Source organism: Siphateles boraxobius, unplaced genomic scaffold (genome assembly GCF_051911475.1).
Source record: "Siphateles boraxobius isolate OS27281-9 unplaced genomic scaffold, OSU_SipBor_1 53, whole genome shotgun sequence".
NCBI classification, from domain to species: domain Eukaryota; kingdom Metazoa; phylum Chordata; class Actinopteri; order Cypriniformes; family Leuciscidae; genus Siphateles; species Siphateles boraxobius.
Window position 1 is genome coordinate 8681835 of NW_027509175.1, and position 25668 is coordinate 8707502.

The 25668-nt window shown below is 42.3% G+C and overlaps 1 protein-coding gene across 4 annotated transcripts; it reads left to right on the plus strand.

Annotated features, from left to right (window-relative positions):
- Positions 1 to 105: 105 nt before the first annotated feature.
- On the plus strand, positions 106 to 24774 carry grapb (GRB2 related adaptor protein b). Of its 4 annotated transcripts, XM_077205303.1 has the most exons (7): positions 106 to 214; positions 332 to 465; positions 3656 to 3727; positions 4511 to 4608; positions 13173 to 13292; positions 22911 to 23096; positions 23782 to 24774. In XM_077205303.1, the coding sequence occupies exons 4-7, from the start codon at positions 4520 to 4522 to the stop codon at positions 23966 to 23968; spliced, it is 582 nt and encodes a 193-aa protein (XP_077061418.1). In that variant the 5' UTR covers positions 106 to 214; positions 332 to 465; positions 3656 to 3727; positions 4511 to 4519; the 3' UTR covers positions 23969 to 24774. The 4 variants fall into 4 exon arrangements, with proteins under 4 accessions (XP_077061418.1, XP_077061419.1, XP_077061416.1 ...); XM_077205304.1 differs by lacking the exons at positions 106 to 214; positions 332 to 465 and adding an exon at positions 1804 to 1866; XM_077205301.1 differs by lacking the exons at positions 106 to 214; positions 332 to 465 and having other exon boundaries at positions 2826 to 3727.
- The last annotated feature ends 894 nt before the right edge of the window (positions 24775 to 25668 follow it).

Consider the following 25668-nt stretch of genomic DNA (forward strand, 5'->3'; position numbering starts at 1 on the left):
AAGTGGAAAATAAATAAATAAATGCACTTCGTAAATATATGCATTTATGTAAATGTCTTATCTGTTTGGTTCAATTACATGGCAGGTCATCAGACAGTAAAACCCCTGACAGAAAAACCCCTGACCAGTGAAGACTGGACCAACGTACACTGGACAAACTGAGTGATGCAGAAAACACCTTAGCCACTCTGCCTGAACAACATCATAACAAAAGGTAACCTTCCAACAAAAGACCACCTCTGATGGTCTCAGGTTGTAAAAGCTCTTTGGGAATCTTTAATTTTAGCCCACTTGCCTTCCATTGGTCATCTGCATCTCTGTGTTGTTGCAGATGACAGCTGAGGATGAAGCTGATATAGAGCTTCCTCAGAGGACAAGCCGGGTTGTCTCTAATAAGAGAGATATATTACAGAAACTGATTTGCATGCAAATCGTCTCCAGTGAGCTGAAATACATCAAGCATCAGTGAGTACACAGCTTTGAAATATGATCATTTGAATGGGTTTTTTGTCAGTATGACCCTTGAATCAATAATAACGTTTATGCAAATTCTTTCAAGAGGTCAAATGCAATCTCTAAATTCTAAATACTTAATGTAAAGTTAAAAATTTTGAACTTAAAATATTCTAATATATACAGATTTATACAGTGCCACATGCAGAAAATAAAATATATTTTAAAAAAATGTTATGAATATGCATATGAGTTTGCAGTCTGAATTGAATGTAATGAGAATGTAAGAGGATTCTTTCAAAAAGGCTCCCAATTATGTTACCGGATTTAATACGTCTGATAAATTGAATCACATTCTGAATGGCAAGCTATAGTTACTTTTAGCGATGTCCATCTCAAAACAATGCAAGGTTCGTGAAATATATATCATGGTTGTTTTTATGAATTACCTCAAAAATTAATATCTGAATTAATTATGCGTTTAAATTGAGTATATCTGCTAAAATGTATTTATTATGCAATATAATTCTGTCTAAGACATGAAATTGGGCGAGCTGTGTGAGAAAGAGGTTTACATTTATGCTCACTTTTTATGCTAATAAAATTTAAAATTTAATTTAAAATGTAAACTTTTATTTGCTATTTTTTATGCTAAGCTTTGGAAGATGTTTATTTTCAGTAGTTTATGTAATAACTTTTTTCTTAAAATTGTTTTGATCATGATATATTTATTCACCATATTTTGTGCATATTGTTTTTTGGTTTTTTTTGCTCATATCGCTGACCCTTAAAAGACTATTATGTATATTTACTGTATTTCTTGAATAGTAACCATGACATACCTGTGACATTTCTATTAAGTAACCATAAGTAACAATAGATGGCTCCTCATTATCATGTTCAAATCTTTAACTATACTTACCAAACTGGTGCTTGCTATGAAAAAACTCTGATTAACGTGGAAAAGATACCTTTTATCGTGCGTCGCGGCACGTGTAATTAGGATACGGTATAACTGAAATGATCTCCCTCCCTATATGAATCCTCAATTTTACCATCATACCATGCGTTCAGTTTTACTATAGTACATTTTCAAAAGTGTCAAATATTTGTTGAACTTATAGAAAAAATATAGTAATATCACTATTCTATTCGTTTTAGTGAAAAAAATTGCTTCTGTACTCACTGGTTGACAGCTATCCTTCATGAAAGCTCTCATTGTGAGCACTGAAGGGCACTAATATGATGGTTTCTTACATCTTTGTGTGTGTTTGTGCAGGATAGGGGGCTGGGTGGAGGGTGGATGCTGCCACCAGCACATTCTCAGACATGCCAACTGACTGTCATCTGTCAGATACAGAGAACTGAAATCATCTCCATGCAAACAATTAAATATTCAGTGCAGTCTCATGTGTAAGTTATTCATTTCTGAAAAGCTCTCTTTAAAATGAGTTAATCAAGCTATACTAAGTCAAGAGGCAGAGATATTATGTGACCATGTGCGTTTATTAAATGTCGTGTCATCTGAATCAGAGCGGACGTGACCAACATGCACAACAATCGAACACATGCACAGCTGCAACAAGCGCTCTTAATAAGGGCCATGTTGTTGGTTCAACAGAAACTGCCATAGGATAAAAAGCATGTGCCCCCTCCAACAAGATTTATGATTAAATATACTTCATAAATTGTTGTGCACATCCCCTCCATCCCTTACTCATAGAAAACTGACAGTTAGAGAGGAGTGGTTAAGGTTATTCAACCCATGCCGTCAAACTGACGTCATCAGAGAAGGAACGCCATTCCAGAGCGGAAGCAAATATTCAGATTTTGATTAAAGATTACAACGACAAACAAATTATTTTGGTGTATTAACTTGTACGGATTAATTGTTCACCACAAGACTATTAATGTGCGCCAACAAAGTAAATATAGGGTACATTTTGTTTTCATGACGACTTTAAACATATGTTTTTATTTTTTTAAATGTATGAATACAAATCACATCAACTAAATGGTCCAATCAATTATAATAAGAAGAATAACAATAGCATGTTACTAGCATGGTTTAACATGTTTTGCATATCTTGACACATTGCTAGCATGAATTAACGTGTTGCTGACCAGTTTTAGCATGTTGCTAACATGATTTATCATACTGTTAGAATTAGCATGTTGCTAGTATGTTTTAGCACATTGCTTGAATGATTTAGCATGCTGCCAGCATGTTTTACGTTTGCTAACATGCATTAGCATGTAGCAAGTAAATAATAATAATAATGTTTTAACATGTTGTTAGCATGAATTAGCATGTTGCTGGCATGTTTTAGCATGTCCTAGTTGCTATAGGATTTGCTAGTGATAGATACTTGGTGGATGTGAAGCTACTCTATTAGAGTTTCACATTTTGATCCTCTCAATGAAATTCGATGGTTTCATAGTTTTGATGGTGCATTTAACGAAAATCTAAGTCCGATCAGTTAGAAAACATATAGCAACCCGAGTCAGAACAGTCTTAAGGTCTGACCTGAGTTTGGTGGGTGTAGCTTTAAAGCTATAGGAGGAGATACTGACTACATTTATTTTCAGAAGAAGAAAAGGAGAAGAAGAAGATGATGATGATGATGATGATGATGAAGAAGCTTAAATAGGATTTCAGTATGCTGGCTTTGTCAAGCCAACATAAGAACATATATAAATTCACTCAAGTCGGTCTTAATTTGTGACTATACATTTTTTGTTGTGCATTATATTTCCTTATATCTCTGCCATTTGAAAAATTGAATCAAAAGCTGTGATGGTCTGATCTGGTCACTGCTTTTCTGCTCTTTAATTTTCTCTTTTTTCTTTTCTCTCACTCACTTTCTCTCTCTCCCTCTCTCTCCTTCCCCCTCCGCTGCACAGCTGTACTGGCAGACACACATATTCTCTCCGTTTCTCTATTAACGTTGTGCTTCCTCAGTTTTCACTCAATGTTTTTGTCGCTCCAGTTTTTCTGCGCTGAAGGCTGTACTCATCGTCCTTCTACAGATTATTCTTCTCATTCACCCTCTCCATTCTACATCTCCATACTCCATCCTTTTTAATATTTTTTTTTCATACTTCCCCATCCTTTTTTCTCTTTCCTCTTTCTTGTCTTCATCCTGGTCTCATCTCCACTTCACTGCCTGTTATTTTCTCTTCTGTTCTTTCTTCAATGGAGGCTGAGGCTCTTTACAGTTTCAGAGCGAGTGAATGTGATGAACTCAGTTTCCAGAAGGGTGACATCCTGAAGGTGAGTCTGAGTGTGTATGTGTGCGTGTGTGTGCATACAATAGTTCACTGTGAACACTAATATGATACTACAATGATTATAGTCTGCATGCTGACACTTTGCAGAAAATACTTGATCAGTGTGTGCATCCGTGTTCTAGCATCTATTTCAAGATTGGATATCTGAATGAATAGGTGGTGGTTTATGTAGCTGGGCAGATTGTGGGAGGGTACAGTGCAAGATAATCAGAATTCAGTTTCACAGAAAAGGCTTAAGCCTAGTCTTAGACTAAAATGCATATTTGAGCTGTTTTGACTGAACAACTTGTACTTGCATATCTTAAAATATGTCACTACCATTGTTTTGTCTCAAGATGCACACCTGTCGTTTTTTTTCTAAGGCATGATAATAAAAGCTACTAAAATGTCCTAAGTGAACAATTCTTGAACTAAGGCCTGTTCCTGGCTTAATCTAAGCCCGGTCTGTGAAACCGGGCCATTCTCTACTTTATAATTAGAAATCTATTTGAGAAAATTGTAAATATTTTTCAGGGTAGACTGTATGTTAACTAGTCAGTAAAATACTACACCAGCCAGTCATTTGTTTATGCGTTATTTGAACTTAAGCGGAAAACTGGTCATTTGCATTGTTTTGCAAACTGTTTTTTAACCAAATTTGTTATCTGGGGCTGTTACATAGTTACATGATACTTGAAAATTAGTTTAAATTTCCACTAAGCAAATAGTTATTCTCTAACCTAAGGTGATAGTGGACATCTGAACATTGATCTTATGCTTATTTTAGGTGACAAACATGGACGACGATCCAAACTGGTACACAGCTGAGCTGTTGGGTAGGCGGGGCTATGTTCCGAAGAACTATATCAATGTAAGACCTCACACGTAAGTATCACGGGACCAAAGTCAATCTAACTTAGCATGTGACTTTATCTGTGAATGACAAAATTTATCAAGATGCTTTGGGAAACCTCTGCAGTCATATTCTGTTATGTTCTTGTAACTTACAATTAATATAAATAAATGATGCAGTTATAGTCTTGTTCAGTTTAATTAATCAAAATGAGCTAAAGTAACACGAGTTGTCAAAACTTAATTCAATCCACCTAATAGGCCTATATTTAAAACTGAAGTTTACTTAATCCACATGAGTCATTTTTGTTGACATAACTAGAAACTGGGCTGTGTATCGTCTCGGTTACGTATGTAACCCTCGTTCCCTGAGTACAGGGAACGGAGACGTGTCGTCGGGGGAGTTCCCTGACGAATTGGGATCACGCTAGGGAGACCAATTGCCTTCGAGTGAATTAAAACGAGCCAATGAAAATTGGCATGCAAGATTTGCATTCCGCGACCCGCCTACCAGCGCGGGTATAAAAGGCGGAAGTAAACATTGCGCAATGCTTTTCGCTGAGGAGCCGAACAGTGTCCAGTCCTCCGCGAAGGTACAGCGACATGGCGAAGGGACGACACGTCTCCGTTCCCTGTACTCAGGGAACGAGGGTTACATACGTAACCGAGACGTTCCCTTTCGTCCTGGGAACTCCGACGTGTCGTCGGGGGAGTTCCCTGACGAATTGGGATCCCTAATAAAGCGCCATGGTGCTGGCCCCTTCCAGCGCCCGGCTAAGCTACCCTGCAGCAGTTTCTTGAAATAAGTTGCGGGAGCTAGCACGGGAACCACACTGCTGTTCCGCAAGACCCGCACAGTGGACATTGGATAACACTGGGAAAGCGTTCCCCAAGAGAGGGGGAAAGCTGCGGAAGGCCCAGCCTGACTGACCAGGAATACACATATGTACTAGCCCTATGGGGTAGTGAAACATATGGCAGTCCCTGAGGTGGTCCCAATCCAAGGGAAATGGGAGCGCACTCAACAGGGATGACGAACGAGTCCGTCAAGGGGAAGACACGGCTAAACTGCACGTGGCATGATGGTTCACAGTAGAGATCACTGGAGCACCCAGTCTACTAACAACTCCTCACTAGAGGTAGCAGACCTGGCGCCGGGCGGTCCGCCACGCCCAGCACCGGAGGGGTGAAGGAGGAACTCACGAGGCTCACCAACGTAGGGCGCCATACGGAGCAAGAAAGCACGTATCCGCTGTTCGAGGCGGAGTGGCGTAGCAAGCCGACACAACTTATTCCCTCGACCCACTGGCCGTAGCCAGAACTCGGGAGGAAACAGGTTCCACACGAAGGCTATAGAACCTAGCGAACGTGTTCGGTGTCGCCCAGCCCGCAGCTCTACAGATGTCTGTCAGCGAGGCGCCTTGAGCCAAAGCCCAGGAAGCGGCAGCACCTCTAGAGGAGTGAGCGCGCAACCTGGGAGGACAAGGCTCACCCAGAGACTCATATGCTCGGGTGATAGCATCCACTAACCAGTGGGCTAACCTCTGCTTGGAGACGGCCTTCCCCTTCTGCCGGCCTCCGTAACAGACAAAGAGCTGATCTGAGGTTCTGAAGCTTTGCGTTCTGTCAATATAAACCCGCAGGGCGCGGACAGGACAGAGAAAAGCTAGGGCTGGGTCTGCCTCCTCCTGGGGCAGCGCTTGCAGGTTCACTACCTGGTCTACGAAGGGAGTGGTAGGAACCTTGGGCACATATCCGAGCCGGGGTCTCAACACAACGTGAGAAAGGCCTGGCCCGAACTCTAGGCACGATTCGTCGACCGAAAAAGCCTGCAGATCCCCGACCCTCTTGAAAGAGGCCAATGCCAACAGGAGCGCTGTCTTAATGGACAGGATATTAAGCTCTACCGTCAGCAAAGGCTCAAAGGGAGGACTTTGAAGAGCTCTAAGTACCAGAGCACGGTCCCAAGAGGGTACCGAGTGCAAAACACGAGGTGGATTTAACCTCCTGGCACCCTTAAGGAATCTGATGACCAGGTCGTGCTTCCCCAAGGACTTACCTTCCAGTGCATCGTGATGCGCGGCTATTGCGGCGACATACACTTTGAGGGTGGAGGGAGACAGCCTTCGCTCCAACCCATCTTGCAGGAAGGAAAGCACGACTCCGATCGGGCAAGTTCGGGGGTCCTCCTGACGGGAGAAACACCAATCGACGAACAGGTTCCACTTCAACGCATAGAGGCGCCTCGTAGAGGGGGCTCTAGCGGAAGTGATGGTGTCTACCACTGCCTGTGGCAGACCACCTAGAACCTCCGCGTCCCGTCCAGGGACCAGACATGGAGTTTCCAGAGGTCTGGACGCGGGTGCCATAGAGTGCCCCGTCTCTGAGAAAGAAGGTCCTTCCTCAGAGGAATCGGCCAAGGAGGGGCTGTCGCGAGGAGCATGAATTCGGTGAACCAAGTCCTGGTGGGCCAATACGGCGCCACAAGAAGGACCTGCTGCTCGTCCTCCCTGACCTTGCACAGAGTCTGTGCAAGAAGGCTCACTGGGGGAAACGCATACTTGCGCAGGTCCCGGGGCCAGCTGTGAGCCAGGGCGTCCGTGCCGAGGGTCCCCTCGGACAGGGAATAAAACCACTGGCAATGGGTCGTGTCCGGAGAGGCAAACAGGTCTACCTGTGCGACTCCGAAGACACTCCAAATCAGCTGGACCGACTGGGGATGGAGTCGCCATTCTCCTGGCAGGGGAGGCAGCCGTGAGAGCTCGTCTGCCACACGGTTGAGCTCCCCTGGAATGTGAATGGCACGAAGCGACCTCAGATGCTTCTGACTCCATAGGAGGAGGTGGGAGGCGAGTCGCGACATACGACAGGAGCGTAGACCACCTTGATGGTTGATGTACGCAACGGTCGCAGTGCTGTCCGTACGGACCAGTACGTGCTTGTGTCTGAGAACCCCTTTGAGGCGACGCAAGGCTAAGCGTACTGCATGCAACTCTAGGCAGTTGATATGCCAATGCAGTTGAGGCCCCGTCCACAGACCTGAAACTGCATGCCCGTTGTACGTGGCCCCCCATCCGGTGGCAGAGGCATCTGTGAAAACCACAGCATGCCTGGAAACCTGGACTAAGGGCACTCCGGCCCGTAGAAACGCAGGATCCGACCACGGGGAGAAGGTTTGGCGACAGTGCGGGGTCACTTTGACCCGGAACGTGCCGCTGTGCCACGCCCACCTCGGGACTCGATCGTGAAGCCAGCGCTGAAGCGGTCTCATATGTAACAGGCCGAGCGGCGTTACTGCGGCTGCCATATGCCCCAGGAGCCTCTGAAATTGTTTCAGTGGAACCGCTGTCCTGCCTCGAAAAGACCTGAGGCAGGTGAGCACTGACTGGACGCGTTCCTCCGTGAGGCGCGCAGTCCGGGCGACCGAGTCCAGCTCCATACCGAGATAAGAGATCCTCTGCACGGGGCAGAGTTTGCTCTTGTCCCAGTTGACCTGAAGCCCCAACCGGCTGAGGTGCCGAAGCACTATGTCCCTGTGATCGCACAACACATCTCGCGAGTGAGCTAAAATGAGCCAGTCGTCGAGGTAGTTGAGGATGCGAACGCCTTGTTCTCTCATGGGAACAAAGGCCGCCTCCGCGACTTTCGTGAAGACGCGGGGTGACAGGGCCAACCCGAAGGGTAGGACTTTGTACTGATACGCCCGACCCTCGAAAGCAAACCGAAGAAACGGTCTGTGTCGAAGGAGAATCGAGACGTGAAAGTACGCGTCCTTCAGGTCGATCGCTGCAAACCAATCCTGGGGACGGATGCATTCGAAAATGCGCTTCTGCGTGAGCATCTTGAACGGGAGTTTGTGCAGGGCCCGATTCAAGACCCGCAGGTCCAGGATTGGCCGTAACCCACCGCCTTTCTTGGGTACAATGAAGTAGGGGCTGTAAAACCCAGACCTCATCTCGGCAGGAGGGACCGGCTCGATCGCGTCCTTCGCCAGCAGGACATCGATCTCTTTCCGCAAGACAGGGGCGTCCACCGACCGCACACGGGTAAAGTGGACGCCCCTGAACTTGGGAGGCCGGCGTGCAAACTGAATTGCATAGCCGAACCGGATGGTGCGGATGAGCCATCGGGACGGACCCGGAAGCGCTTCTAGCCAGGCTTCCAGATACCGTCCCAATGAACCCACCCGAACCACCGGCGTACCCGCGGAGGGGCAGCGAGGTGGAAGACAGGGACCCGGCTCTGGTGGCGTTGTAGCGACCGAGAGCGGGGATCTGGGTGCGCCTGACACCAACCTGCTTCCACCGAGGGGCAGACGGCAGAGAAGGCTCGTGGGCGTTCTGCTGCGGACTGCCCGGTGGCGAGGGGAGGGGGAGAGACGAGGAACGAGGCCCTGACTCCTCGTATGCTGGTCTCTGCGCCTCCGGGCCCAGCTGCAGACCGGAGCGACGCAGCTGAGGCTGCGTCACTGCTATCTGCAAGCTGGGGAGAGGGGAACGGGAGTGGTGCAGCTCGGGGGCGGCACGCACTGCCATTCTGACCCTCTCGGATGGAGGAAACTGGTCTTATTATACTGCCAGTCTCGACCGTGAGGGGAAACGAGGGACGAGGCCCGGGGGCATCGAGTCCTGGTTTCCCCTCACCCAGCGAGAGACGAGAGTGACAAGGCCGTAGCCCTCACTGCCATCTGAGCGCTGGGGCCCGTGAACGACTCAGAGGAAGTGGACTGCTCAAACTTTGGGTACCGCTGATTACTGGATAACCAGCGGCGGAACAGAAACTAAATTCTCCACCCGGCCCTCCCCCGGGGGAAGGAGTGGTGATGACACGCACTCCCAAAGAGCAGATCGTCACATACTCTGGGTCGCTCCTCTCAGGGTTGCTTCCCTTCCCTTGGGAAAAACAAACTCCGAGCGGGCTGGTTTTGAGGTGCTTCTGGACCACCACTGTGGACATCGTCTAACCGAGGGCCAGCGCTGTGACTAATCACGGTCAGTCACTAAGCACAGCTCAACCCCGAGTTAGAACTACGCACGTGCAGTGGTAGTGAGAGAGGAAAAACTTCTGCAGATTTAGGCATGTTTGGCTTGCCATATTGGCACCAAAACGCTTCCATACTGCCAAAATTCTTCACACACATCCAGGCGCTTTAGAACAGCCCAGGAAAGTGTGGCTGTTAAGTCTGAATCTTCAGCATGAGAACACGACATTATAGTAGTTACTCAGCATCATTTTCAGAGTATAACAGCCCTCTCTCCGATGTAGCGATCGACATCTGTCCTCCCTGGGGCCCCGAATGAAATGCTTGGTCCCTCATGAGAAGGACCAGAATCCCATCCGAAAGCCTCGACGGCACACGGCACGCTGAGCGGCTCAAGCCTTTACGAGAAAGGGGAGACGAGCAGCACGCCGACGTGGTCATGCACTCCTGAGAGAACATTAACCACCCACGAACGCAGTCTCAACACACTGATTAGGCATGTGAAACAGTGATCGTGGCCGTCAACCAGGCATGCAAGATAGTGAACGTGGCCATCGCTTCGATGACACACGGCACGCTGGGCGCTCAAGCCTTCAGGCAAGGCGAACAACGTGCCGACGTGGTCATGCTCTCATAAGAAAGCATAAACCACCCACGAACACAGTCTCAGCATGTTTGCGATGCGCTAGAGGAGTGAGTGGTTCGTGCTCACTGAAACCCTCAGATCACCAATGTTATTCGCCAAAGTAGCCCTCTGGTGCACCAGAAGAGAAACTAGATCGGGAAATAAGCAAAGGGACTCACCTCATAGAGGCACGCGAGTCTTGATCTTGACCACGCATCTTGAGCGCCGAATGACGCGCGCTGGGTTGCCGTGACAACCCGCGCTGTCAGCCGGCGCTCGACGGCACACGGCACGCTGAGCGGCTCAAGCCTTTACGAGAAAGGGGAGACGAACAACGTGCCGACGTGGTCATGCACCCCTGAGAGAACATGAACCACCCACGAACGTAGTCTCACACACGGATTAGGCATGTGAAACAATGAACGTGGCCGTCAAATAAGGACAGGGAACGATCGCATCCAGAAACACACGAGTGAAACGTCATCCTGAAAAGGACGCGATCTTCACTCGTGTTGCTCTTTCAGGAAGAAAGTACTCTCTCTATCGTGCTGAAGCACACAGGGACCCAACGCGGCAACACAGCGGGGAAACTGCAAGCCCGCTGTGCGCACTCAACCGTTTACCAGCTGTGAAAACAGCTTTTGAATTAACAGCATATAGACGCAGCCGGCAGACAGGAACCGCGCGGTCGCTGAAACGCCATCTCACCAACACAGAGAGATCCCCTCCCGAAACAGCAGACTCGTAGCAGTAAGAAAAATACAATCTTAAAGCTCACTCACTCAGAGAGGACACAATCGGTCGGCTCCGAAGCTAAAAGCATTGCGCAATGTTTACTTCCGCCTTTTATACCCGCGCTGGTAGGCGGGTCGCGGAATGCAAATCTTGCATGCCAATTTTCATTGGCTCGTTTTAATTCACTCGAAGGCAATTGGTCTCCCTAGCGTGATCCCAATTCGTCAGGGAACTCCCCCGACGACACGTCGGAGTTCCCAGGACGAAAGGGAACTGTAGTTCCCAGCATGCTTTGCATTGGACTGCACTAGGAGAGTAAATCTAGGGATAAAGTGATATTTTATGTGTTATTCAGTAAAGGGAAAACCATGTTAGTGTTTAATGTTAAGTTATGTTGGACATTTAGAAGAGTTTCTAGTGGTCTATGTTTCACACTTCAGTTAACTTCCGTTAGTGAGCTGTAATGCTCCTTGGTTTTCAAGGGGTTTTGTGGGTCTTTTTGGGGAGTGAACACTTCTGTGCCCTGGAAAGATTTTGCGATTGAGACAGCCCTTAAAATGACAGACTTCCTGATCAATGCACTGACTTCTGAATATAAAGCTGATTGAAATGCACCACAAGTAAGGGTAATTTCTTTTAGTCCTGATATCGCTAGTAGTTTGTGCTCCAGGAGGTGTTGTTTCTCTGTGGTTCTGAATGTTGTATTTGTGATGTGCAAGGTGGATGACAATTGCGTCAGTCCCGATCTTGGAATGGTGCTGTTGGATGCACAGCCAGAGCTTTAGGGTTAGGTGTAGGATTATTATGTATTTTAGAATTAATATGAATCATCCAGACAAGAAAAAAAAAAAGATTTTCGAAGAAGTAGCTTCCTCTGTACAAATGTAGGGATTTCCCAGCATTACACCTCACTGTGATGTCGTAGGATTTACAAATGGCTGTGGGTGTGGCCTTCCCGATGGTGTGACTATTATTGAAACTGCTAGGTAAAAACATTGCTAGATAAGGACTTCCTTACACTGCAGTTTTAACATGATGTGGATGATTGAGATTCTTGTGAGACGGTGAGGATTAGCAAAAATCAAAGACCAGACCAAAGCCCTTCAAACATGCTGTGGCTTGACCTGAACAGAGCAGTTTATGACTGAGAACCTACCAGTCATTTTGAACTGAAAGGATGAGTCAGTTAATTTTCATGATCGTAATGAAAAAGAGGACTGAAAGAGATCAAACATTGGCTTATGGTCAATGCAGCTCAAGTTACTTAAGCGAAGACGACAGAAAACTTTCGCACAGTGAAACATGTTGTTTCACCCTACCCTATATCATGCAAACACTCACATTTCTAAAGATCTGAAAACATGATGAAAACAATGCATATACTTCTTAACACTGAAGGAATTTTGTGAACAAATTGTTCTAGAAAATAAAAAAAAAATCAGAAATTTTATTTTCTGAATAAATTGTTTTTTTTGTGATGAAAAAAAAAACATATAGTGTATATATTTTTACTGAAATTTCAAAAAGTAACCATAATTGTAATAATAATTTGCCATTTCTATAGATCAAACAAAGCATGTCGTAAGTCATAGGTTAAATTCCCAGAGAATGCATTAACTGATAAAATGTACTACTTAAATGCAATTTAAAAAGTCCAAAAAATGCAAAATGCATAAATGTAAATGTAATAATTGCCCATTTAGATCAAGTCTTACTTGAAAGTTACTTGAGTTGGGTGCAGATTATTGCCTTTATTTACAAGATTTGAAATGATTCAAAATTATATGCTTCATCTAATGTATTTTCTATAAAGTGAGAGCAACGTGCTTGAGACAAGAAACACAGAAAATCAACTGATCATTGTAAGATGAATAAACTCAATGACATCACAAGACAATACTAAATGTTTCAAGAAAATAAAAAAAATAAAAAACTTGCAAATGGTCCAACAGTATGACCATATTAATTATTCACAGCCTGGTGCATGCTGGGAAGAGGTAGACTGAGACTGAACCACAAGTAGGCCTACATTTTTCAGTGTAGGCCATTTTTTGATCTAAAAAAAACTGGCTTGACTTAAAATATTGAATTGCTTCTGTTCTCTTCTACAAAGCTGTACTACAATAATCAAGTAAAGCTTTTTCCGTTTTTTTTTTTTTTACCTGATCAAAGAGTAAACTACTATACCAGTAGTCCCCTTTCAGTTTATAAATATACAATACGATGTATAGTGACAGATGAGCTTGTATTTTGCAGGTGGTTTGTGGGTGGAATATCACGGCAGGCTGCAGAAAACCGCCTGAGACCGCTGGAGTGTGGAGCGTTTCTCATTAGGGAGAGCGAGAGCACACCAGGAGAGTTCTCTGTGTCTGTCAGGTCAGATACAAATGAAACCTACATTCACTGCTCACCTCTACCACACAATGTACACTTCATATAAAGGCTTGATATTATTATTCCCTGCATGTGCTGATGTCTACAGCCGACATGAGTGTGCTTGTAAATGCGTGTGTTAATGTGTGTCCTTGTTACCCTATCTGGCTCTTCATTAATACACTCTAATTAGAGTGGAGTGCATGGTAGCGTTTTGCTGTGATGTAATCCTTTTGCTCCCAGCACTCCAGAACCTATTTAAACAGTTCAGAGTTCCCTTGGTGGAAACGGAAACCTTTTAAATATGTCAAGCAAAAATTACTTTTTATAATACTTTGTGTTATACATGCATACATAACACATATAAGTGATGTGTGCATGTACTGCATTCATGGACACACTTCAGATTGCTAGATTATTGCTAGATGTTCTGGTGGTCACTTGTGATATTTGTTAGATGTTCTGGTGATTACTGGTGGTTAAAGCTAGGATGTTCTGGTGGTTACTTGCCCAATTCAAAAGAGCCTATTAAAGTCGGCATGAAACAGAAGTTTAGAGTCTTTTCTTCCCTATATATTGTGACGTATAGCCTATCCGAGTGAATCAGCTTCATGAACAAGGAAAAGAAATGTAGGGCGGGGCTTGATTGTGTCCATGTGGAATTGATTGGATCTTTAAATGGTCGTGGTGTGCTATTTCATTAACGATTATGAGGGCAAATTAATTTAAAAAGAAAAATTATGTGCACTGATAAAAAAAAACAACAAAAAACGCACTGCATCAATATGATATTGTGAACTTTAGATGTGACTTAAGGTACGTTTACATGACAACAATGTACTAAAAATGGAAAAGTTTTTCATTTGTGTTTTTCGCGACAGACGACAATGTTTTCAAAACGATCCCTGTTCGCACGGATCTGCAAAAACGCTGCATTATGCTGCCAGGCCAGTAGTTGATGATGTCACTTTGTTAAGAAAAATAGACTGAACACGTAATACTCATGCGCATGACTTCACCGTTTTCACATATTCACATTTTTGTAGTTTACACTTTGAAACCCGTTTTTAAAATGTTAGCATTTTCAGCCACCCAAAACGCCATTGGCGTGTAAATGAACAACCAAAACGCATACAATTCTTTCAGTTTTTAGTTGAAAACAGTATCATGTAAATGGCCCCTTAATGGGATATATCACCCATTTTATTGCTCACTAGTTTTGCTTATAACTTAAGTAATAGGCTGCATGATTTCAGATATCGTTCATTGTTGGGGGGTTGTTCATATCAATAATAGTAATGTTTCTCTTTGCATCAACACCTTTTCTTTTCTTCTTTTATTTACACATCACAGCTCATGGTAGAATTCTATTGAATAAGTTGGCATGCGTTGGGAAGGTGGACATGCATGGATTATTTTTAGATCACTTTGCTTTACACCTCTAAAGGCCTGACCCAAAACGTCAAATTCTACTGAGACAAAGAGAAGGAAATTTAAAGAGAAATCGAGGGATAGTTGCAACACAATTGCAGCACAATGAATCCAATCTAGACACATATTATTAGTATAGTGCCTCTTAACAAGCTTGAGTACCTGAGGCCAGCACAGATGTTGCTGTGTGTTTTCACATGTGTGTGATGGAGAGGGAGGGTGAAAGCAAGGAGGAAAAGAGAGGGAAAGACAGAAAGATATAGTAATAATAATCATTTATATTTTTAGGTAAATCAACTTTTACAGACCTATACAGTGACCTATTAGTAACCTTTAGTTTAGGAACTCTTAACTAATGTGAATGCTTAACACACTCTCAGAAAAAAAGGTATAAATGCTGCCACAGGGTGAGGACCCTTTCAAAGGTACACCTTTGTACCTACAGCAATAGTACCTCAAAGGTACATATTGGTACCAAAAGTGATTATATTAGTACCTAAATGGTACATTTTAGATGTAAAATGTCTCCGGAGTGACCCCAGAGAGTGCATATCATTTGCAAATGTTTGTTCAGATAGTCAGAAAAGTTATGAAATTTAAGAAAATGTTTATATGTGTCGACAGACCTCCTGGACTACCTCATGGACCCCCAGGGAATGTGCTCAGTAGCTGACAAACTGCTGTTTTGTGGTATAGCTGTTAAATTATTGTGTAATTTAGCACAGCTGGAATGCTGTATTGACTAATCATTATTCAGGAATGAAATGAACTATACATACATACATACAAACATACATACAGTACCGGTCAAAAGTTTGGACACATTACTATTTTTAATGTTCTTGCTATTTCATCAAGCCTTATTTGATCAAAAGGGGAACAATTATTATTACAATTTAAAATAACGGTTTTTTTATTTTAATATATTTTAAAATATAAATTATGTCTGTGATGCAAAGCTGAATTTTCATCAGCCATTATTGTCACACGATCATTTGTTCTAATAGGCTGATTAGATAACTTTTTGGAAAAAGTTGTGCTGCTTAAGTATGAAAAAAAAAGTATGACAGGCTTTTAAAAAATATTAAGCAGCACAACTGTTTCCAACATGAATAATACATCAGCATATTAGAATGATTTCTGAAGGATCATGTGACACTGAAGACTGGAGTAATGATGCTGAAAATACAGCTTTGTCATCACAGATTTTTTTTTATTTAAAACATTACCATATAAAATATTTTTTTAAATTGTATTAATATTTCAAAATATATATGTTTTACTGTGTTTTTGATCAAATAAATGCAGCCTTGGTGATCATAAGAGACTTTCAAAAACAGTAAAAAATCTCACGACTATACTATACTGAACCTATAGATAGAGAATGACAAAATGGGTCAGTTGTATTGTTTTGGGCCAAATCTCAATAAAAGCTTAATGTAAACAGAAAGCACAATGCTACACAAAAAACAGAAAATTAATGCAAGACAGTTTATGTTGGAACCTGTGTCTAAGAATTGTTATTGTGTGTCTGTTTTAATGTTGGGTCATAATGACTGCGATTATAATGACTTATAATGTCTTACTCTCCCTAAACATGCCCTGTTGTTTTGATGATCTTTAGTACAACTCTCTCTCATTCTCTCTCTCTCTCTCTCTCTCTCTCTCTCTCTCTCTCTCTCTCTCTCTCTCTCTCTCTCTCTCTCTCTCTCTCTCTCTCTCTCTCTCTCTCTCATTCTGTCACCGTTTCTGTCTGAACAAGCAGAGTGATCCATGCAAGATTGCGTGGACTGATATGCATCTGTGTTTGTGTGTGTGAGTAACACCCACACAGGTTACGAGCAGGTGTGGTAGGGTGGAGCCACCAGGTGATTAAAGACACATGCCGCAGGCGCAGGGTGTGCGTCAGTGTCATGTTTCTCAGTAAAGAGAATACAGTATAAAAAAAATACATTTATATATTTCTTAAAGATTTACTAATTTACAAGGATTGTGAAAGGCAAAACATTCAAATGCAAGTGATCAAAATGATTTGTTATAAATAAAAAACTATAAAAATATGTTCTAAAATTAAATAAAAATAAATAATATTTTAGAATATAGATGAAAGATAGATTAATTTCAGTAATTGAATTCCATTTGCTCTGATTTGCTCTGAAGAGTAATTGAGGAACACTTATTGATGATAAATATCTTTTGAAAAACAATTAACGCATGTACAGTTACAAAATATACTTTTTTCACATACTTACTGGACTTCCACTGTATTATTGCATCTTAAATGTAGATGCATAAGGATATTGATATTGTATTGTTGCATTTTGAGTGGATTATTGCTTGATTTTTAGGCCTGGTTTCACAGACAAGGCTTAGATTAAAGGTAGGGTAGGTAATTTATGGAGTGGCTAGCAATAGAGCATCACAGTCCCGTCCACAGCCCGAGAGAGCTGTAAATTTCCCATTCATTTCTCCCATTGACGTTTTGGAGAAATCCGTATCTAAAGAGTTTTAGAACATGTCTGCTCTGCTCTGCTCATGTCCGCGCCTCACTGAAGTCGACTGAAGCCCTCCACAACCACGAAAGAGCCTTTTGAGCGACTTCCAAATCAGGGAACGACGGCCATGCGAACTTTTTCCTCCAGTAAATTTTATATAGTGAATGTGCAGTTAATAGCAATTCTTTCAGTAGTAATCGTGTAAATAACAGAGTTGCTGCTCCCCAGCCTCCATTCCTGTGTGTGTGTGTGTGTGTGTGTGTGTGTGTGTGTGTGTGTGTGTGTGTGTGTGTGTGTGTGTGTGTGTGTGTGTGTGTGTGTGTGTGTGTGTGTGTGTGTGTGTGTGTGTGTTTGTGTGTGAGCGAGGGAACGACGAGTTGAACTCGATGAGCGAGTTTATAACTATTATTGCGATAAAAACCAAGTAGACGCCACCGGTGAACGTCTCGCCACGCCCCCCTGGCTAGATGCGCTAGAGTTAAATCCCCCTACCGAAACACCGAATACCTCGCTGTTTACATCTCAGGAGGTTTTAAGGGTGATTGAAAGCCTACCGAACAACAAGGCGTGTGGATCCGATGGCGTTACGTATGAAACACTTAAATACACAAAACAATGGACATGTATCGCACTAACGCAAATATTTAATGTCTGTCTGGCCAACGAGAAAATACCAAATTCGTGGAAAGGAGCCCTTATTCACAGAATTCCGAAAAAAGACAATATACCTGATAACCCAGCAACATGGAGAGATATCTCTTTACTCCCTACAATTTACAAAGTTCTTATGAAATGTATTCTGAATCGCATCCTGCCATGGCTCTGCGAAACGAACATATTGTCGGAAAAACAAAAAGCCTATATTAATCGTCAAGGCATGAATGAGCACGTTTTCTGCTTGAAAACAGCAATCGATGATTTTAAGCATGAATCCACCAAGTTTTATGCAGTCTTTCTAGACTTCCGTGATGCATTCGGCTCATTGCCGCATGGCGTTATGATTAAAGCCTTAGACGAAATTAACCTACCCAAACCTTATATCAATATGATTAAGGATATCTACAGAAACTCCTTTATCCAGGTGATCTGTGGAGACCAACTGACTAGCCCAATCCAACTAAGAACTGGCATCAAGACAGGCTGCCCATGGAGTGCAGTAAACTTTATTCTAGCCCTTAAACAGTGGCTCAAGTGGCTGTGCCTCTGCTCCCCCTTGCACATCAGATCGCCAAACCCTGTCCAGGCCTATGCAGATGACGTCCAGGTGTCATCCAGGGATGAGAAAGTGATAAAAACCATGCTCTCCCATACTGATAAATTCTTGCGATGGTCCGGACTAGAGGTGAAAAACACCAAGTGCGCTGTGTTTTATGAGAGACGCAGTGGAGGAAACAGGTGGTACCAAGCCAAGAAAGATAAGCAACCCTCCTTTTCCATCATGGGCAATGAAATTAAAGTGTATGCCCGCCATGAAACATACTGCTATCTTGGACACCGGTTCAACATCGCGGGCGAATGGGAAGAGCAAATACGTGAACTTAGCAGTGAATACTGCACAAGGCTGGACATGGTGGATTCATCCCCCCTTCCTGTTACAATGAAACTACAGGCCATAAGAGAGATTGCCCTTTCCAAAATACAGCATCTCTTTGCAAACATACATATCCCTAAATGCACCTTAAATGAGCTGAATAATAAGACTGTAGGCCTGGTAAGACGCTGGATAGGACTAAATACACACTCGACAAGAGATGTCCTGTTTCACAGGTCTAGAGAGGGAGGGCTGGGCGTCCCTCACATAGAGTGGGTGTATGTAGCCGCCAGAATAAGCAACCTGTTAAGGATGTTAAACAATGATGACGCAGCCGTGCGTGAGCTCGCCCGAGCCTCACTTCTACTACATCTGGGGAAACGCAAGGTTCCTCTCTCTACATCAGATGACGCCAGCTTCCTTGGGTTTAGAAGAAAACCCAATGAAAATTGGACACCAACACACCAGGCTTTGGCGTGCGCTCGGACTGGCTGGACCTGAATGACCTCTGCAACCGCGCAAACATCCAACTGCGCTGGAGGAACATAGCAGGACAGTCTGTGGAAGTTAATAAGAACATTGTCACGGACTCAACCATCACGGCAGAAGGAACCATCATAACTAGCGACAACATTCAACTCCTTGACACTCAAAATACTAGAAGGACAATAATCGATCATTTCCATTTGCGTATGATACAACACTGGACAGGCCTACGCCTACAAGGACAACTGGCCTGCCTGCCCTGTGCTGACCATAACGTGTCACACACAGTTCTGAAAAACACAGCCCTACAAGATGACATCCACAGATTTACAATTAAAGCACGTCTTCAGGTACTACCAACAAAGTTCAACTTAGCAACATGGTTTCCATCTGCACACGAACCGTTTTGCCTGCAACACCACAGCCGGCAAAGAGAGACGATCGCGCACATCCTTAATGGCTGCCCTGCCTACAAAGGACTGTACATCGCGCGCCACGACCGTATTGTTGCACTCTTAGTGAAGGAGCTCAGAGACAATGTCAATTTCACCACAATCCATTTTAACGAAAAGATCAAGATAGACTGGTTCTCACCTCCACACGAACAGTGCACTACATTGGAAACTGCTATAAATCACTTTCCAAATACACCTGACATAGTTGTAATTAATGAACACACCAAAGCGGTTACAATAATAGAAATTGGTTGCTCTTTTGATGCTTACATGGACACCTGCTATGCTTCAAAACTGTTGAAATATCAACCATGGTACAATGTCTTCAATAACTTTGGCTATTCCTGTAAAGTTATTGCCCTCATTTTCGGTAGTTTAGGCCATGTGCACAAGTTGTGTGTAAGAGGCCTGCAGATTTGCGGACTACATAAGAACAAGGCCAAAAAACTGACAAGATATTGCTCTGTGTCAGCAGTAATTGGTAGCCTCTACATATGGAGGCGCAGGTGCCACCTTTACCCTTAATGTGCATAATGGACTGAGATATTGGCTGCTGTTGTACACTTTTTTTTGGTCAAATTTGAATTATGCCATGATATATGCTTATCTTTTAATTCAAATAAAGAATTTAAATGTGTGTGTGTGTGTGAGAGAGAGTCGCTGCTCCCCAGCGTCCATTCCTCCATGTGTGTTCAGTGTGTAGTTTGTGTGTTTATTTCAATGCCCTTTATGACACAGGACACTCTGCTGACAGGACAGGTTGAGGTCCATGCTCATTTTAATCATGAAGTTATAGTTCGTTCATCCTTAATTTTAATAACATTTAATGTATTTTCTTAATATCCACAACAAGTGAAAATTAAAAAGTGATGGTCAGCAAACCAGAAAGTGCACCACGCCACCGGTCTGATGCATGGACCGGTGCATGGTCTGCTCTTGGACCACCATCATATTCAGTTTATTAACTTGCCATGAATTATTACACAAATGTTCAGTAAATGCATGAAGAGATATGCCTAGGCTAAATATTGTTTTGACAGTGGCATCATAAAATGCTTGATATGACTCATAACATATGAAGGCTACAGTAGCCTAGCTAAAGTGAACGATAATGCTAACTAACGTTACCAACCTCCCTGCAAAACTCACCACATGCCTGGCCCTTACAAAACCCACAAGCTGACCCTTGGACACGCTATACTCAACTACATGACCCGATTTGAAGTGGTTTTCACCCCTTTGAACACTTTTGTTTTCCTCCTTGAAAAACACCATCATGGCAGCCAAGAAGATCACGATTGCACTGATAAGTGTACCGTCCAAAAATGCAACACAGGTTTTTTTTTATTTTTAATTTTTTTATTAATGATCTTCTGTTTTCACGGACCTTCGGGGGGTTCGACTAGACAGTTACACAACTTCCACCAATCAGATGCATCACTGTGGGATTGTTCAGGATTATGGGTAATGAAGTACTTATCAAAGACATCGCAAAAAAAAGGCATTTATCTCAAAACAAGGTTAGTGCCCCATGAACTTTTGGCGTTTATATGAGCATATACAATCGCTTAGTACAGCCGTAGCTGGTTTTAAGTCTACCATGTATATTTACGTTTTTATGGCTTATACCCCAACTGTCAATGGAGAAATTGTATTGAATTCTTACTTCCGGCACCGGCTGTGGGCGGGACTGTGATGCTCTATAGTGAGCTAGCTTTGAAAGAATAAGATCCCACCCTCCCTTCAGAGCGTCTCCAAAGCCACGCCTCCTCCAAAACACATGAACGCGTACAGCAGGGAGCAAACAAAAGCGTCACGAGAGACGGCGTTAAACTACCTCATGTCTCAAAGCACATAACATTACAATAATGGTAAATGGACTGCATTTATATAGCCCTTTCAACAGACACATGGCCACCAAAGCGCTTTACATATTGCCTCAAATTCACTCATTCATACACCGACGGTGGTCTCAGCCATGCAAGGCGCCACTCAGCTCGTCGAAAGCAGCTGGGGTTTGGTGTCTTGCTCATCCACACCTCGACACTTGGTCAGGTGGAACCGGGGATGGAACCACCGACCTTCCAGTTTATAGACAACCTACATGAGCCAATGCCGCCCCTAATAATAATGAACACAAACAACTTAAAGAACTCTGACCTGTACCACCTGACTGCTGCAGATTCATTTCAGTGTTGATTGTGTTGCCATTGAAACACATCAAATCAAGTCACGAATATATATAAATATATAGTATAAAGTCACAGGTTTCCATCTCTTCCAAATTACAGTAGTTGTTGATTTGGATCAGGAGGAACTGTAAAAGGTGGCTGCTGATTTGTTTGCGGTGCTCAGTGACTGATGATGTCTGAGTGAGCAGGTTCACGGATGTATGAAATACATCAGTTGACAGGCAGGTAGGACATTGTATCATTGCATTCGGATCGAATGGCATGGTCGTTCGCCTTCCACAGATGATATATATATATACATATAAATATTCTTATACCACTTAACTTTGTGATTGATATCAGGATGTGAAGAGACTTGCAACCAGCATAACAAAAAAAAAATTCTGAAACAAATCACCTACCCTGCCTTTAAGCCAGGATTAGGCTTTAGTTAATTAATACATTTAAGATGCTTTTATAAACGTGCATCAGACAAAAAATTTTAAGTTGCTTTTATAAACGTGCTTTATAAAAAAACATTACTGGTGTACATCTTGAGACAAAACAGTGGCACTAACAAGTTGCTTTCAGTTAAAACAGTTCAAACATGCATTTTAGTCCAGGACTAGGCTCAAGCCTTGTCTGTGAAACTGGGGGATATTGTATTTATTAGTACGCTGTTGAATGTACTGTAATGAGCATTTTATCTGAGAGGAATACTGTAATGTATCTGCAGGAGAATAAGCACAGACTTGTTCAGAGCCTAATTTGATTACAGTTATTATCACTGTGCTTCTTCTACATCATTGTGATTCAAAAACTTGCTGAGAGCCTGTGATTTATTGGGCAAAACCTTTAATCGGACACTTTTATGTTCAGATTTAATAAACTGGTAAGTCCAGGCAAGATCTACCCCTTAATCTAGAACTTAAACAACCCTCTCTCTCTCTGTCTCTCTCTGTCTCTCTGTCTCTCTCTCTCTCTCTCTCTCTCTCTCTCTCTCTCTCTCTCTCTCTCTCTCTCTCTCTCTCTCTCTCTCTCTCACACTCTAGTTATGGGGACCATGTGCAGCACTTTAGGGTTTTGAAAGATGGATTAGGGCAGTACTTCATATGGGATGAAGTCTTCAGCTCCCTCAACCAGCTGGTGGACTTCTACAGAATCAACAGCATTGCCAAAGAGAGGACCGTGTTCCTGCAAGAGCCCGAGGGATCATTAGCTGTAAGAGCCTTACTGAGGTGCCAAAGTTCAACTCTGGTGAACTGATCTGCAAATTTGCAAAGCGAAAGGATGTTTGACCAATAGAGGATGTAAAGTCAAACTTTGATCTCTTGGCTCAATGCAAACCTCTTTAGCTTGAGCGTGACATCATATCCTGTTTCAAGCTCTTACGAGGCATGCGTAGAGCCAAATGTGACCGCTTATTTATCAATATCATTGCTGATTTTCTATTCAGAGTTTCAAATTAAACTTTTTATTTCTCATAAATTGCAACTTTATATCTCACAACTGTGGCAGCTATTTCTCACAGTCATAATACATTTTTTTATGTTGTACTTGTGACTGTCCTAAATTTCTATTTTATTTCTTTATATCTCACAACTGTGGCAACTTTCTCTCATAGTCGTGAGACTTGTTTTTCATCATTCTGACAATATCTTACAATTGCAACGGTTTAAAATTATTTTGCTACTCTAATTGCAACTTTATTTTTCACAGTCGAGACTTTATATCTCACAATTGACTTTCTCATCAACTTTATTCCTCCAAAATGTTTATATTATTTCTTTGTTTCTCACATTTGTGACTTTATTACTGACAGTCGTGACTTTAAATCTCACAATTGTGGCATGTTTTTCATATTTGTGACTTTTTTCTTTGCATTTCTCTTAATTGTGTGCATGTGTGTGTGTCGTGTTTCAGAGGCCACGTCATGCCCATGCCCTCTTCGACTTCACATCTCATCATGCGACTCATCTACGTTTCCTGCGCGGTGATGTCATTGATGTGCTGGACTGTTCGGACGCTCAATGCTGGAGGGGGCGGTGCCGTGGAAGAGTGGGCGTTTTCCCACCAGAGTATGTGCAGCCAATTTACCACTGAACTTTAGCTATACGTGTCGCTGTCCTGTACAGCTAAACTCACCTGAATGAGAGCCTGGGACTTATTCATCCATTACACATACTCCATAAATCTGATGCATCAATGTTTGGTGTATCAGGTGATTAAGGTTTGGATTAAACCTTATGTGTCATGGTCAGCATTTGCCCATCAATCTCTTTGTAAATCATTTTAATGAGGAAGCAATTCTAACTTGTCAACAAACCAGTTTTGTAACACCCTTAAGGATTATAACAGTTGACTTATTGAGTGACATTTACTCGCTGATCAGCCATCATCTGAGTTTCCTGTCTATTCTTCTTTCAAATACTTTCAAGTCCTTTCAAATAGAGGGAGTTTTATTTGCCCTAATTAATGTTTTTAATTGATAGAAGAAAAAAAAACACATTGTCATTGTCATTTTTTTCCACACCTACTATACATTCCCTCTTTTAAAGTGAACATTCATATTAAAGTTGTACATACTTGGAAAATGTTCTTTCTCTTGTTCTTAGAAACATACTTAAATGGCAATTTTTGTGATTTAAAAAATCCAATCCTAGATTGATATTCAGAGACAACGTTAAATAATCTGCACATTGAATTCTTTGTAAACACTGTGGCTTTGTGGTGCTACAAAAACATTTGCTCAACCAATGGCGTGAGTCTAGGGTAGGGCTTTCGTTTTGTTCAGCCAATGGCAGATTGTGGGAGTGTCTAGGATCCCAGTTACATTTATTGTTACGGTTCTGTTTAGTCCCACAGGGATTACACTTTATCTTAAAAAATAAAATAAATAAATAATAGATTCATTTATTAGATTTTTTTTCCTGTAGTGCTTAGATATTTTAGTTTAGACCACTGGTAACTATATATATATATATATATATATATATACACAAATTTAGTTTCCAATACCATAATTTAACAAAAATGGATAAAACTAACAAAAAGGAATTAATTTTGTTAAATAGACCACTGGAGATGATTATAAAACTGTATTGGATATGCGGAAATTATATGTATTTTTTTACATTAAATTAGTTGAAGTATTTCTGTACTTCTTAGTAGAGTAGAGAGGGTTATTTGCTTGTTTTCAGTCATATGTCTGTTCAGGAAGACCTCTGACTGATGTTCCAATGGAAAACAAACGTTCGGTCCACCCATGCCATGTGAAAACATTTGGGATTCTATGCTGTTAACGTGATGACCATAAAAATAAGCAGTAATAAGATAATATTATTTTCGGAGTGACCATAATTTAAGTTATTCTTTCTCTACATATCAGTTTATTTATTACAAGCAATGTAATTTCATTTACATTGCCATGTATGATGTGTGAAATTAAAGGTTAAACAGTTATTTTTCTTTTTAAGCTGCAACTGCTGTTCATTGATATGCAAAATAGTATATATTAGCAAGCTTTGCTGCAATGTTAACGGTCTGATGTACTGTGATAAAATATGAGTCAGCCAAACTGCTGATTCGTATTTACACCTATAAATTGCCTGCACACATTTGATACATGATAGACATTTTAACTGTATAAGTTTTATAGAGATACAGCAATCAGGTGTAATATTGCGTAAAAAATGTAAGGATGTATTTCATGAGCAGATATTGTCTCTATGACCTTTCACCTCAAGGGAAAAAATAAACTTTTATCTACTAAATGTATTATTTGTTCTTGCTGTTCACATTTATATTCTA

Excerpts from the sequence above, each read along its gene's own strand:
- grapb (XM_077205301.1), top strand. The coding sequence starts at position 3,650 with ATGGAGGCTGAGGCTCTTTACAGTTTCAGAGCGAGTGAATGTGATGAA. Across the intron at positions 3,728-4,510 it reads AGAAGGGTGACATCCTGAAG|GTGACAAACATGGACGACGA; the intron begins GTGAGTCTGAGT and ends TGCTTATTTTAG. Across the intron at positions 4,609-13,172 it reads ATCAATGTAAGACCTCACAC|GTGGTTTGTGGGTGGAATAT; the intron begins GTAAGTATCACG and ends TGTATTTTGCAG.